The sequence below is a fragment of the Aspergillus affinis genome (genome assembly GCF_023601865.1).
Source record: "Aspergillus affinis strain CMG 70 chromosome Unknown NODE_55_length_207115_cov_84_504473, whole genome shotgun sequence".
NCBI lineage: Eukaryota > Fungi > Ascomycota > Eurotiomycetes > Eurotiales > Aspergillaceae > Aspergillus > Aspergillus affinis.
The window spans coordinates 51,854-66,416 of record NW_026515836.1 but is presented as its reverse complement, the minus strand read 5'-3'; the positions used below and the strand labels follow the sequence as shown (position 1 = coordinate 66,416).

Genomic DNA, 14,563 nt, shown 5'->3' with positions numbered 1-14,563 from the left:
TTCAACCTATACCCGGTCCTCGACTTAACGTCCTAGACTAAATTTTCCTTAACATTTTCATGTGACGATGCGCTCCCAATCGGCTTCATGATATAGACAGGAGCAGCAGAGCAGAGCAGAGATGACGTTCTCAACAACGAAATGACGATCAGGCTTTTCGGTTCTCTATAAATATTTCAACTTCAATACAATTGATCTTCGAACATTTATCATATTGTGATCTATGATTCGAGGGGATTATCTGAGGACATTATTTCCATAAAACTTGGTTCTTTTCATTGAAACTTCGTAGTGCTATCGTGCAATGTGCAAAGTAATAGATAGAATTTCTCCAATCCATCAATCACCTTGGATGAAACATACAATAACCAGGAAGGTATTTGCTCAATCTTTGATCAGTGGAAAGAAACCAAAGAATAAAAAAAAGAAATGATAAAGAAAAATAAACTGAAAAAAAGCAAGAAAAACCATGTTGAACGTGTTCTCTTCTTGACTTCATGAATCAATCAAAACTGTAGTGATGTAAGTAGGTAGGTAGGACTTGAGTATCTTCATCAAATTGGGGTCAGATCCCACGAGCCCTTCCTCCTTTCCTTGCGCCGTTAAAAAAAAATGATAGGAAGAATAATCGATCGTTGTTCGAATCTGATGTCTGGCTCGTTTCCCCCACTTCTGCCTCCTAGAACAGAACGGAAAGATCGTGCTGCTTAGCAGGCTGTCTAGCTGACCGTCTGCTTGGTTTCCCACCAAACAAACAAAGCCCATCATAGTGATAAATGAATGTAGAACTGGCTGTGCTGTGGGAAGTCTGGAAGGACGGAAAAGGCAAAAAACAATCTAGGAGAATCGGTCTGTCGGTGTCGGTCTGAATTACCTAAATTGATAATGACAACCACGCAGGGAAAGAATGAAATGACATCCCTCTCCAATCCTATCCAGCTTCGCGGATCGGATGACCAAGGCCATGATCCGCACTTCCTTTCGATGTTGCATGTACCGCATCAAGGGCTCTTCCAGAGAGGTCTTATTTCTTCCCGCGTTCTTTCTTTCCGAGTTCCTTTTGTGTCCGGTCTCCTGGTTCACATGCCCAATGGCAGAGAGAGGGCGAGAAAGAGAAAACTGGAGTTGGAGAAATCAATCACCCTCCTTGTCCGCATGGGGGAGTCTGGCCGATGGCGCCGTACTGGGTGGAAGGTTTGCGATTGTCACTGAATCCAGAGCTGGGGTAGCCGGGAACCGACGAAAAGCTACTGGCGAGGAATGCATCGTTGGCCCACGAGGCGTTGGCTAGACCACTTGAAATCGGCTGACTGGGTACACCAAGCGAGACGGGCGAATGCGCAGCTTCCAGCTGTGCTCTTTCCCAGTTGAGGCCCGAGAGACGGTGGTGTGATATGGGATTGGTTGCACCCGTCCAAGGAGACATGGTACCGGGTCCGCTTAGGGGGTTCTGCAAGGGGCTTTGATTCAGGAGACTCTGGCGAAACAGGAGTTCGTTGGCGATCACCTCCTGAGATGGCTGGCGATGATGGCCGGGGGCACCGACGCTACCCGGCATCATGTGGGCCGGCCGTTGTCCGAGCCCCGGTGGAGTACGAGGAGACGAAGCCTCGGCGAGGTCAGGCGAAAGGGCGGTGTTCCAGATGCTGGGGATTCCGGGAAGCGCGGGTCTTGAAGTGTAGGACTGCGACGACGGATCTCTGACGAGGGCGGCAGCAGTTGGCATCGGTGGGCCGAGTCCAGGAGGGGCAATGGGAGTCTGGCGTGGAGGGAAGTTGTCTTCGCGGAAGATCGAGTCCGTGCTAGGGTCGAACATACGACTCGAGCGTTGTTGCTGACTTGCATTCTGTGAGAAGGCCAGGGGCTCTGGCAAGGTCGGGCCGTTCTCATACGTGTCTGATTCTACCAATCGTTCTACCCCCTCAACGATGCGATGCATACTGGCGGACATCGACGCAGACGCCGATTGAGAGCCGCCAAATGTGCTCCGGCCATCTGTGGCATGTTGAGGGTCTTGCGCCACTTGTTGAATGTCTTCCCGTCCGATGCTCGCGGACGGAAGTGTATGGTGATGGCCTGCAGGACTCGCAAAGAACTGAGAAGGTAGATCCTCTTCTTTGTAGATGAAAGTCTTCTTGTCTTCATCATCGACCAGGGCCACAGGGATTTTCTGAGCCGGAAAGGGATTAGCAACCATAGTCACGAGAATGAGGAAAGGATGAGGTGTGCATACATTGCTGACAACCAGGTCTAGACCATCAATCACAAATTCACGAATGCGATATAGCATTTCCATGTTGGGGTGGCTTCTCTCTACCCCTGGGTCGTTCATTCGAGGTTTCTGCTGGCCGTTTGTATCGAAGTATCGGCGAGACGTAGCCTCCACGCTGAGGGGTGCAAAACACAGCGTCTCTTCATCCTCCTCCAATAGGTAGTCGATCTCTGGGAGATGGACCACGTCAAAAGTCGATGCAAGGAGAGTTAGGGTGTTCGCATAGATCTTCCAAAATTCTGTTATCTGCACGGCAAGAGGGGTGTCTTTCTCCTCCTTGTGCGCCACCAGTAGATTGTTGACGGTGAGAAGCCAAGAGCTGTAGTTCCGAAGAGCGGGCAGAACACGACGCGCAACGACGGTGACTTTATCTGGACCGGTTCTCGTTTCCTTGTTGGTAGGATCCTCGACGGCAAATCGTTCCACTTCGGCCAAAAGGATTTGGAGCAAAGTGAAGAAGGTTTTCACGTTTGTTCGCTGAAGGAAGAGGCGCGCATTTGACACGGACTCTTCTGAATCTTGAGATCAATGACAGTTCTGATAAGTGCTCAAGTCAGGAGGCTTACCATTTGAGCGTTTCCTAGAAAAGTCTTCCGCGGCGATGTTGATAAGACAGAATTTCTGCAAAGTACCCTCAAGCGAGCGTTCTTTGAGGTCGACAGCGAGCTGGTTGAGCACCTCACTTTCTAGCTCGTCGTGTTCAGGAAAGTCGGTGCCTTTGTAGCATTGGGCGTGCAGATACACGAACCAAGGGGCCAATGCTCGGCCAGGAATGCCAGCGTCTTCCGGACGAATCAGCTCCCGTTTGGTCCATGCAGACTTGACTTTCCGAAATTCGATCTCCAGATTGCTCCGAGCCGACGGGTGGGGCTCCTGCGCCGCCAGGGCCCTGTAGAGATGGTAAGTTGCCCTCAGGTGGTTGCCATCGGCAAGAGCAATGACGGCCAACTGATTGTGCGACATGCCTGAGGCAGGGTAGATAATCATAGCTAAGTCATAGTAGCCAATGGCAGGTCCCCAATTCCGGTCCTTGCTAACCAATTCAGTTTCGCGGTAGCGCGACAGGTCGCCGAGATGGATGAGGGCCCCATGGCAAGATAAGAGTACACGCCTTCGAAGGTCTCCGGACGCTTGGGGCGTCGATTTCCCCACGGGGGGATCTGCTGATGAAGCACACCCGGACTCAATAAAGACCCTGGTACGGACGGGGATGGTTATCGCTCACTGTCAAAATTGAATTTCCGCGCAACTTTTCCAAGCTCGGGAATGCAGCCGAAATGCGACGACAATTGCTGGATATACCCCCGATAAAACCGTTGGCTGGATTTGATGAACTCGAGATAATGTTTCTCAAGTTTCCGTCTCTCGACCGGTTTCTTCTTCTTCACAGTTTCGTCGCGGAGCTAGATAGGCCAATGGATTGATTAGACGGTGACGGTAGGAAAAGCAGGAAGCCGGGGATTCGTGGCACTCACGCGAGAGAGCAGTTTACGGAATCGGGTGTTGATCTTGAGATGCATATCCCAGAGATGGGACTCAACATCGACGGAGCGAGCGGCCTCGAAATCCTGGAGGATGGCATTTTGGCAGGCGGTCCGGAATCTGTGACAGCGGAAAGAGGGGAAATGGTCAGATCAGATCTCAGGACATGCAAATCAATCGGCGGCTGTAGCGCAACATGGGAAAGAAACTGACTCTGAAAGAGAATGCGAGATTCCGGTAAACGTAGGTTCTTTTTCGGCAAGGCTCTTTAGAAGCTCCCTTTCGGCATCGAGCGCAATCCTGCATCATGGGATTTAGGAGCAAGTCCACATCGCGGAGAATGCAAGGGGAACAAGGTACTGACTGCCACGTATTCTGAAACGCGGACGCCATGCTCAGGAGACGACGAGACCAAGCCGTGTCACTCCACCGTTGACCTCGCCCGTCAGATGGTTATGGCTGGCTGGAAGTCTGCGGGCGACCAAAGTAGTGAACGATCCATCAGTAGTATATACAGAACGAGTGAGCAGATGGCGAGCGGATCCGGAAGGAGAGGCGAGAGGATTCGCCAATGACGGTGGATAGAGAGAAAGGCGAGCACAGGATGGAGACCGACAAGCGAGGACGAACAGGCGAGGGGTTGCGGCCGCCGCTCGTTGCGAGAGAAAAGGGCATATCACGGGGAAAAAAAGAAAAAGGCGTCGGGACACTGTGGCTGACTGTGGCTGGTGACAGGAACCCGTGCCGTACTCCGTATTGGCTGCCGTATTGCGCTGACCGTACAGTATCGTATCTTACACCTATTCGGTCGTTGGGGATTTCATTATCTACTTCCATCTTACACCCATCTATACTCTTAGTCGGCTGGAAGGGGATTCTCTATCATAAAGAACTCTGATTACTTCTTTCTCATCTCAGTTTTACCCAGAAAGATTCTGGAGAGATCGTTCCCTTCATTTTATATTCACCGCGTTTTCACCTCTCTCCTCACTGTTACCCAACAAATATATCTCCACTACTATTCTGAACGACACCAGGAATAACCACAAGCCAAAATGTCTAAACGCTTGCGCAGCACGTCCAGAAGTCCGTCGGCTGGTCCGTCTCTGGACCCTAGATCAAGATCTTCATCCCCAGCGTCATCTACCACCTCCCTTGGACGCACCAAAATCCACCTCGGGGACCCGGCCAACACGGCCTCCGCCGTGATGCATTGCTCCTTACCACCTCACCGGGGCGCATTGTCATTCTCCTCTTATGAAGAATACGAGGTCCACTACATGCAAACACATGTCAACCGATGTGCAGAGTGCGGGAAGAGCTTTCCCACGGGCCACTTCCTGAGCCTGCACATTGAAGAGAACCACGATCCCCTGATTGCGACGAAACGAGAACGAGGAGATAAGACGGTAAGACAGTGAACTCAACCCTCTTTGATTTTGGCTGGGCATGCATGCCGTGGCAAAGGGCTGGGCTAATCGAAGTTCAACTCAACTTGACATGAGCAGTACGGGTGCTTCATCGAGGACTGTGAAAAGAAATGCTCAACCCCCCAAAAACGAAGAATGCACCTGATAGACAAGCATATGTTTCCCAAGGTAATCAGCTCCCAGTCCTTCCAGAACAGGGGCCAGCGACTGACGTCGATAATCGGCAGATGTACAATTTCTACATTGTGAACGATGGCATCGATAAGCAGACTTCATTACTGCGGTCAACGAACCATCCTAGGCATCGCATGACGAATGCTCCTGCCTCGCCTCAAGAGGGTAGGCTGAGATATCGACAGACTTCTATATCTGATGTGGACTCTTGCTCGAAACAGACGTCTGCACAAAACTCAGCACCTCGGAAGAAAGGGGATACTGACATATCTCAACTGGAACGTTCTATGTCCGTCCTGCGATTTGTACCGCCGAGCGTTACTCAGAGGAAGAGCTAAAAATTGGCCCATGGCTTAAGAGGGAGGGGGTGGATACGAGATAGATATTAGATGATGTGATGATTTACAATAGATATAGCCCTAATAGTCATGATTAGCGACTGGGTATCATGAGAATATCAAGAAAGGTATAAGATAAAGAAAACTGTAATTTTATTGTACGTTAAATGCTCAACTAAAACCATCGACAGCGATGGGTTTGGAAATGACCCAATGGAGGTCACTTCGGAGCCAGCAGAAGCAAGAATAAGTGAGAAGCAAGGAAGAAAAAAAAAAAAAAAAAAAATCGGATCGACATCAAATCCAGACGCATGAAAACTCATAATAGAAATTTGGGCAATACTGCAGGTATTAAGTAAAAAACAGCCCAGTTTTCTGTCCCGTCCCGTCATAACTTGTCCCCGAGTACCAACGTAGAAAAAAAAAAAAAAAAAAAAAAAGACAACATATATAGAGCCACAATGAGAACGACACAAAGAAAAAGACATAGATCTGAGCCCGCTCCTCCGTCATAAAGAACTTGCACACTAATTTATACAGGGGAAAAAAGAACAGAAAGAATGGGGACATGGGTATATAACAATATCATCCAGTATCCTGGGAGATTCGCTTGAACCGCTCGAGTCCATCGTTTCCGGTCCCGTGCGATGATATTGATATGGAGCAAAAACGTGTCAAATGGTCCTTTGAACAAAGGACACGGAAATACCAAACAATCCGACAAAAGCCCACCGGCAGCCTTCTGTTTCAAGACAAGATGATGGACAGAGCCACAGCATTTCGAGAAACAAAGACTGAGACACAAACATGACGTCCTTACATTTGAGTCTCCAGAAGACCGGCATAGGCATCCAGGCTCGACCCGACCAAGTCGACTATAGCCCAGCTTGTATTCCCTTTGAAAGTTCTTGCCCATACACGAACAATAGCAACACTAAGCTGTCTTGCCTTGTAGGGACTGGCCATGAAGTCGACGTCAGGCGGGCCCGGGGGGTCGACGGCCATGTCGGTTTCATCCATCATACTTTTGATCCATAAAAGTAATTTCCTCTCATGTTCCGATAGTCTCTGTTCGGATTGTGTCATCGGGATGGACAGAAGCCAACGGCTCAGAAGGAATGCGCATTCAAGACTGCAAAGAGAATGTTGGATACTCCAGAAAAAAGAGTGAGTTCTTGCGACGAAGTCAATTCCAAGGCGCACCGGGATCGAAAGTGCGTGGGCGGAATGTAACAAAGCCATAATCAGACGAGGGCTTCTTGCAATTGGAGGAGATTCACTTAGAGCCCGTGCGATCTGGACCGGGTCCTGAGTGATGAGACGGCGACACGGCCCTAGATCGACGTGTAATCTAATATAAGCAAGGCCTAGAAGCGCCGTGGATGTGAAGGCAATCGGGCCTGCCGGATTCTGAGGGTCAATGCTGGACTCCGGGGTGCGCTTCCACAAGGCCTTCCAAGCACCCAAGGAGCTGTCCAGCGCGGATAAGTCCTCCTGCCTGAGACTTGTGCTTTGCATGGTTGGTGCCGAAAGACAAAGCTGTCGGGCAAAGAAGATTTGCTGTATCAGAGCGTGGATAAGAATATAGTTCCCAAGCGGCGAGATCGGTGCCGAGGAGTTTGGTATACTGGATTTGAGGAATAACTTGGCAAAGGCTTCCTGGAAGGAGACTTCCGATCCATGGCGGCTGCGAATGACCCGTCGCCATTGAGACGGGTTGCTGGCTTTCCAGACGTCATGAGAACACGGCATGTTCAGTTTGAGCTCCGCATTCAAGACCAGAGGAGGAATGTTGTACATGATAGAGTGGAGATTAAAGAAACAGTAAACGATGAATTTCGTTCGCCTGTTCCCCTCTCTCCGTACCCACTCTTCCCAGTTGTTCGGATCGGGGTATGGGGGCGGCTCGGACAGTCCATGCTCCCTTACGAGCCTCGCAAGAGTGCTCTGCAGCGAAAGAATTTCTCGCAGGAGTTCTGGGTGTCTCTCCCAAGAAGCAAAAACCGTGAGCAGCAGGAATGTTCGGATTACTTCCATATGGGCTTCAGAATCCTGAGGAGCATAACCCGAAGGGTCAACCTGATGTGCGATATGATGCTGCTGGAAAGGGCTGCTAGCATGATTAGATGTGGTGGATGATCCACGAGAGTCATGATAACCAGATGAGGGAGATAGGAAATTCCAGGTCGGGTATTGCACTTGCTTGCTATCCCGCCTGTGAAGGCGCTCCAGGAGGATGGCCTTGGCGGCATGGAAAAGATCGATTCCCCGACTGTTTTCAAAACGATAATGAGACCCAGCTGCTGCTAGGGCCAGAGTGAGCTCGGGGGAGCACTTCGCCACCGAGAGCGTTGGGACGTGGATAAAAGGGAGATGCTCGTTTAGTCCATTAATGTAACCGGCAAAGAAGCGAGACAAGGCGTGCCTCGACGGCGGAACGAAGTTCTTGGGGAGAATGTAAGCGAACTCCTCAAGCTTGGTGATGAACATTTGACGGTCCGCATTTGTAATGTCCCAGGCCGGTCGAGGGCCATCATCGGCGAATCCGAGGCGCTCGTCGACATCATGGGGCTCCGGCTGCAGGGACGGTAGCCGAGAACCAAAGTTGGAGAAGGAAGGGGGTTCGTCGGCCGCGCCTCGTGGATCGCCCATGACATCGGGCCCGAGCCTTGCATTGTCGCGGACGGTTGGTTTCGAATCCATAGGAAGGTTCGTCAACATGGGGTCTTCTACCGTTGAAAATACGCCGGAATCCCAATCGGAGGAAAGACCGACGCTTTCCAGAAACACCGAAAAGTCTTGCACGGGATCCCCTAGGTCCGTAAGATCCAGGATGGAAGGTTCAACGCCATAATTGTCGGTGATCGCTCGTTCGGGCACACTGGGCAGCGGCTGCGGGCCTACGTTCTGGGAGGACTTTCGCATGGACTCCAGGCTTTCCTGCTGCCCCTCCAGGGCCACATGGCTAGCGGCATGGGACAACAGGTTCAGGTCGTATCCCCAAGAAGGATTGAAGTGAGTTGTCTCCACGATTGGGGGTGGTTGGACCTGCACCTCTGGCGGAGGGGGCGCTACCGGCTGCGGCTGGACCGGGACGGCGTCCGCCAGCTCTAACATGCGCGATTCGTGGTGGGCGGGCGGGATTATGGTCGAAGGGGTTTGAGGCACGTCGGGATTGCCATGACTGCGATGTTCTCGATTGGCTGCCGCCTCTGCGGGATGAACTAGTCGCTCATGTCGTACGAGCAGATCGCTGCAGAGGATTTCCCCATGTTAGTGCGGGCTGACCAGATCACGGTGCGCAAAACCACTTACCTCCTCGCGAAAGATTTGGAGCAGATGTCACATGAAAACGGTTTCTCCTTGGTGTCTGTCGTCCACGGTTAGTACCGTTTGCCCGGTGGAAGAGGGGGCAGACTGGGGGAAAGGGGGGAAGGGTAGGGGGAGAGCGCAGGCGAAAACGGGCGACCTGGCCGACATCAGGGTTACTCAACGGGTGCGGAGATGTCGTTGGAGATGTTCCAAGCGGGCGAAAGATCTGCTGCAGTATTCACAAGACAGCGACTTCCGGTGAGCGGGAGTGGCTTTTTTCCTCACTTTTCCCGGGGCAGCTCTCTCGTCCTCCATCGCGAATTGCTCAGGAATCGGAGCATGTCCTGGGCGGAATGGGAGAGCAGACGAGCGGGGAAAAGAAACGCTGTGGGGTTTTTCGGCGCCGACAAAATGAGGGGGTTTTTTTCCCTTGCGAGGGGCGGTCACGTGGTTGCACTTCCCGCTCTTCTTTCTTTTTCCTCTTTACTCCGTAAGGTACTCCGTAAGGTACTCGGTCGTTAGTGCGGAGTTCTCTCTCCTCATCGCATGATGTGGCCGGAGAGGGGTTCGTTCTTAGTTAATATATTATAAATATAATCAAAGTCATTCCACAGTTCTCCCTCCACTAATTGTATACATTTATACCTACCCAGATGCTGTACTCTCATACATCTATAAATACTCCCCATACTCCCCCCATGACTTTCGACCCGTAGTCCCTGAGTACTACAAATAACCCGCTATAAAGGCAATGAAGTCAGACATCTCGACTAGATTGACTCGCGGGAAGAGCCAGGAGGAATGTCGTAGAGTCTCTCGGGCCCTGTTTCCCTGTTTCCCCATTCCCCCGTTCCCCTATTCTCATGGGAGACCTACCGAGTCCAACTTCGGTGGGAACTGGGTACTACTGGCCCTGGGTAAACATCCAGAAAAGAGCGGAACAGATGGATACGACAAAGTCAGTAGTCGTATCCACTCCCCTCGGAAACTGGTCCAAGCTCCGGTTTTCTGCTGGATACGGAGTCGTTTACTATTTATATATGCATCTTTAGCTTTCGCCGGTCCTGATAGGCAGACTGAACGGCCTTAACGGGAGCCCGATCACGCATCATCGGTCGTTCTATAGGTCCAGCTCAGCCGGGCGACCTTCATGGCTATGGCTACCACGTATATCGCCCGTACTCCGTGTGTGAGATGGAGATGACAGGGTTGTGCCAACTTGTCAATCCCCAACAACGCAAAATCCCGAACGGATCTCAAGATAGGCAGCCAATGATCTGAGTATGGAGACGGCCGTCGTCAGCCGGTTTCAGATGGGTTGTATATCCGGCCGACCATGGAGGTGTCAGGTGTAAAAGGTGTGACCCAGCACCAACGCAGCCAATCCACCCCGGACGTGAAGATCCAAGAGACATATATTCTTTTTATCTGTGTTAAATGTCGAGTACTGAGTATAGTAGAGACTCAGGTCGGAGACACTCCGGCTAGGAAAGTTGTTGTTCACGAAGGAGCAAGTGGAATAAGCGAAGTAGGAACTAAGAAAGCGAGGGAACCATGGAACAAACGGAGGGCATCCACCGCCCAAGAAGTCGCGTGTTTCAGATGCGAAGTGCCTGACAAATCATCCGCGTTTCCATCGTCTCCATCCGATCGGCCCAGATAGCGAGAAACTCACGGACAACTCGACTTGGACCTGGAGGTTATCGTGGGGGGGTGGTTTCTTTTTTTCTTCTTCCTTTTTTGCCTCTTGGGTCGATATCCCTCAACTATCGTCTACTTTCGCTCGAATCCATACTTCTCTCTCTCCTCTCCTTCTCTCGCCATCCGCCAGGCTGCCTTCGTTGTTCATCCGCTCTCCGAAAGCGCCGACCCTGCTTATTCCCTCCCTCCCTTGCCTCTGGTATTGTGCTCACCGGTGGATGTGCTATCTCTGATAACATCCGATTCAGCCCCATCAAGGCCCCGAACAAGAGGGAGCATCGGATCCGCAAGGGAACCCGGAGGCTCTGGACTGCAAGTGCAAGTGCCTGATCGCCGTCACCTTTACTACGCTGCAGCGTTCAGCACCGGTTGATCGGTATGCTCTCGGTCCCTGACCTCATTCCACCTCGTTCTTGTCTCGCCCTCTCGCTGTTCTCTCAGTCTTCGCTCAGATTCCTTTTCTTTCTTTTTGTCTCTGTCTCACTCACCTCGCCTTGTTTATCGCCCCCCTTTACCCCATCCATTTAAAGTCCATCTGCAAACAAATGGCCCCTCCGAAGATCATGGAGCTAATGGATATTTAGAAAATTAGCACCCTCTCGGATCATGCATTAGTCCATTTAGCATCTGTGTCGGGAGTTCTCGATTTTCAATACCCATCGAACGAACCACTACCGTCGCCGTTGAATAAGCGCAAGCGACCACTTGATTATAGGATTGGATTATCATTCGGACTGTTGAGAAAATAAACAAGGCGGACGAACTATGCTGGCGTCAAAACCCTCGTATACCCCATTGGGTGTGCCGACGACTCAAACCCCGACAACGTCATACCATACCGGATCACAGAAATCTGCCGTCTTCTCCAACACCCAGGATGGAACGTTGTATACAAGCCCCACGGAGTCGGAGTTTACAGGTGGACAGGACGGTCTTGATGCTGTTCGGTGAGTCCTGCGCGAACCGTTGCGGAGAGAGATCTGTTCCAATAACAACTTCGCTAGGTCCTGGGACGAGAAACAGGTGGTTACCTGGTTGCATAGCATAAACTGCGGCCAATACGAACCTTTGTTCAGAGGTACGCCAGGGCTGCACCGGTTCTGCCGATTGCATACAATGGGTGAGAGCTGACAGGCTATAGCAAATAACTTCAATGGCAACAATCTGATCGAATGCGACCAGAAGATTCTTCAAGAAATGGGTGTGAAGAAAATTGGCGACCGAGTTCGGATCTTCGTGGCTATTAAACAGCTTCGCACCAAGTCGGTTGCGAATCGCAAGCAACGAAACCTGGTGCGTACTTTGATTGTCCCCTTCCCTTGGCACATTCATTAACGCGACGCAGAATCAATTGGCTTCCCTGGAAGCATCTACCTACGCATCTACCCACGATTCCTCTCGCCCGTCCCTTCGCCAACAGACCTTGAACAATCGCCGATTATCTCGAACCGCCGATACTGGTCTTCATGCTCACTCGTCTGGCAGACCGTCGTCTCGTCCAGGGTCTCCACTGCGAGCTCAAAGGTATGCCGGCAGCCCGATGGACGCCGGTCGAAAAGACCAGGGTCAGGGCTATTTCAGCCACCCGTCGTCGGGCGGTTCGACCTCCGGCCGCAATCCGGGAACCCCCGGCGAAGGACATATTCATAGGAGTGCCTCGCATTTACGACAGAATCCGAGTCTGGACGGCTTAATGGGTTCCCTGCCTACAAACTCGCCAGTCATCCGTGTCATCTACACCGGGGGACAGACCAAGGTCTTGAACATTAAGCATTGCAAAACTGCAGATGAGGTTATCCTCTGTGTTCTGAAGAAACTACAGCTCCCTGAACACCAATATCGGAACTATTGCTTCTACGTTTTGGACGGCCTGGAGCCGAATCCGTCTAACTGTCGAAGACTCGGGGATCATGAACTCATGGAGATATGCGAGGGATCGCACAGATCCGAGCGAAGTCGACTCATTCTACGGAAAATCCATGCCGGAGAACCTGATACCGATGAGCTTCGTCGCGCGTGCCAGCTTGCCATGGATGAAAGCCAGTTAACACACCTCAACGCCTTGAACAGCTCAAACATGCGTAACCAGCTCAAGATCCAACAACTCACCGGCGAATCCTGGCACAACATCAAGCAGCCCATGTCGCCCGTGTCCACTCGTCACCACCAGAACCCAAGCGACCCAGAGCTACAACTCTTGAACGCGGAGCGTCACCCCGTGTCCAAGCTGCGGTCATTCTTCGGTGCTCGACCGCCTAGCGAGATGATCATCCATGAGATCACCTCGTATTTCCCCAGCCATCATCGCGAAGACATCGAGAAGACGATGCGGATGTCCGTGCGCAGATCCCAACGGTTGAGTCGAGCAGCAAGTCGGATGAGCGTTGTCAGTAATACAAGCTACGCATCGAGTTTGAGGGACGCACCCCCGATTCCCAGTATTGCCGATACTTGGCTTAACCCCGGGGCACAGCCTACCCGGGCGTCGAGGCCGCTCTCCGTGTCGAAGTTTAGTCTTCCCCAAACTGCGTATCGGGACTCGATCGCATCGAGTTCCCTTCAGCCGCTTCAAGAGGAATCTCCCATCGAGCCGAATCGCAAATCGTACGTTTCATTCGACAGTGGCTCTGACGACCCCAGCAATTCTCGCCAAAGTTTGCTGGATGAGAACGCGAGCGTGGCCGCTACTGATGGAGGCTCATTCAATGAGCGGCTCAGTGTGCTTGTGGCTGACGACGGGGAAGAAGAAGATGACGGCCTCAATGACTTCCTGACTGGAAACAATTTCGCCCCGAAGAATTGGATGAAGGGTTCCCTGATCGGTGAAGGATCGTTTGGCAGCGTGTTCTTGGCTCTGCACTCTATCACCGGAGAACTGATGGCGGTGAAGCAAGTGGAAATCCCGTCAGCAACTAAGGGCACCGAGTTCGACAAACGGAAAAATAGCATGGTCACCGCACTCAAGCATGAAATTGAACTTCTCCAGGGGATGCATCATCCCAACATTGTCCAGTACTTGGGCACTTCGGCCGACGACCAGTACCTGAACATTTTCTTGGAGTATGTTCCAGGAGGCTCCATTGCCACGATGCTGAAACAATACAACACTTTCCAGGAACCCCTGATCAAGAATTTTGTCAGGCAAATACTGTCGGGACTTTCCTACCTCCACAGCCAAGATATCATACATCGTGACATCAAAGGTGCCAACATTCTCGTGGATAACAAGGGCGGTATCAAGATCTCTGATTTTGGTATCTCCAAGCGAGTGGAGGCTTCTACGGTTCTGGGTTCTCGAGCCAGTGGCACGGGAGCCGGCCACTTGCATCGTCCCTCGTTGCAGGGCAGTGTATATTGGATGGCTCCGGAAGTTGTTCGACAGACGGCCCACACCAAGAAGGCTGACATCTGGAGTTTGGGCTGTCTTGTCGTGGAGATGTTCATCGGTGCCCACCCCTTCCCGGACTGTAGCCAACTGCAAGCCATTTTCGCCATCGGTAGCAACAAGGCGAGACCCCCCGCTCCGGAGAGTGCTAGCGATGACGCCGTGGCTTTCTTGGACATGACCTTTCAAGTTGACTACGAGCAGAGACCGAGCGCGGATGAGTTACTGAAGTGCCAGTTCCTGACCGCGCCTCTTGTCTGAAATTGACTGATATGTGACGATTCAAAAAACGCGTCTCAGTGATCTTTTCTAAAAACCGAATACCCCCGGATTTGTTGAAGTCATTTTAATTGGTTTTGTGACCTTTTTTTTTTTTTTTTTTTGTTACCGTTGTTGCGTCTGCCTTTTCGTGTCTATCTTTTGGAGTAAACGAAGATTTGGAGAACCATCTATATATATATGTTACTAT

General features: G+C 51.5%; 4 protein-coding genes across 4 annotated transcripts; 2 read left to right on the top strand and 2 right to left on the bottom strand.

Moving 5' to 3' along the window:
* Positions 1 to 1,138: 1,138 nt before the first annotated feature.
* Positions 1,139 to 4,147, bottom strand: KD926_008437 (uncharacterized protein; the record flags this gene model as incomplete). The annotated part of the gene is made up of 6 exons (XM_053101162.1): positions 1,139 to 2,784; positions 2,839 to 3,432; positions 3,498 to 3,675; positions 3,748 to 3,874; positions 3,968 to 4,054; positions 4,119 to 4,147. The coding sequence occupies 6 exons, from the start codon at positions 4,145 to 4,147 to the stop codon at positions 1,139 to 1,141; spliced, it is 2,661 nt and encodes an 886-aa protein (XP_052955217.1).
* Positions 4,148 to 4,809: 662 nt separating this feature from the next.
* KD926_008436 (uncharacterized protein) lies at positions 4,810 to 5,623 on the top strand (the record flags this gene model as incomplete). The annotated part of the gene is made up of 3 exons (XM_053101160.1): positions 4,810 to 5,163; positions 5,412 to 5,523; positions 5,580 to 5,623. The coding sequence occupies 3 exons, from the start codon at positions 4,810 to 4,812 to the stop codon at positions 5,621 to 5,623; spliced, it is 510 nt and encodes a 169-aa protein (XP_052955216.1).
* Positions 5,624 to 6,512: 889 nt separating this feature from the next.
* Positions 6,513 to 8,813, bottom strand: KD926_008435 (fungal specific transcription factor domain-containing protein; the record flags this gene model as incomplete). The annotated part of the gene is made up of 1 exon (XM_053101159.1): positions 6,513 to 8,813. One exon carries the CDS (start codon positions 8,811 to 8,813, stop codon positions 6,513 to 6,515), a length of 2,301 nt encoding a protein of 766 aa, XP_052955215.1.
* Positions 8,814 to 11,474: 2,661 nt separating this feature from the next.
* On the top strand, positions 11,475 to 14,355 carry KD926_008434 (STE11 family mitogen-activated protein kinase kinase kinase; the record flags this gene model as incomplete). Its single annotated transcript, XM_053101158.1, has 4 exons — positions 11,475 to 11,656; positions 11,714 to 11,787; positions 11,851 to 12,002; positions 12,055 to 14,355. The coding sequence occupies 4 exons, from the start codon at positions 11,475 to 11,477 to the stop codon at positions 14,353 to 14,355; spliced, it is 2,709 nt and encodes a 902-aa protein (XP_052955214.1).
* Between the last annotated feature and the right edge of the window lie 208 nt (positions 14,356 to 14,563).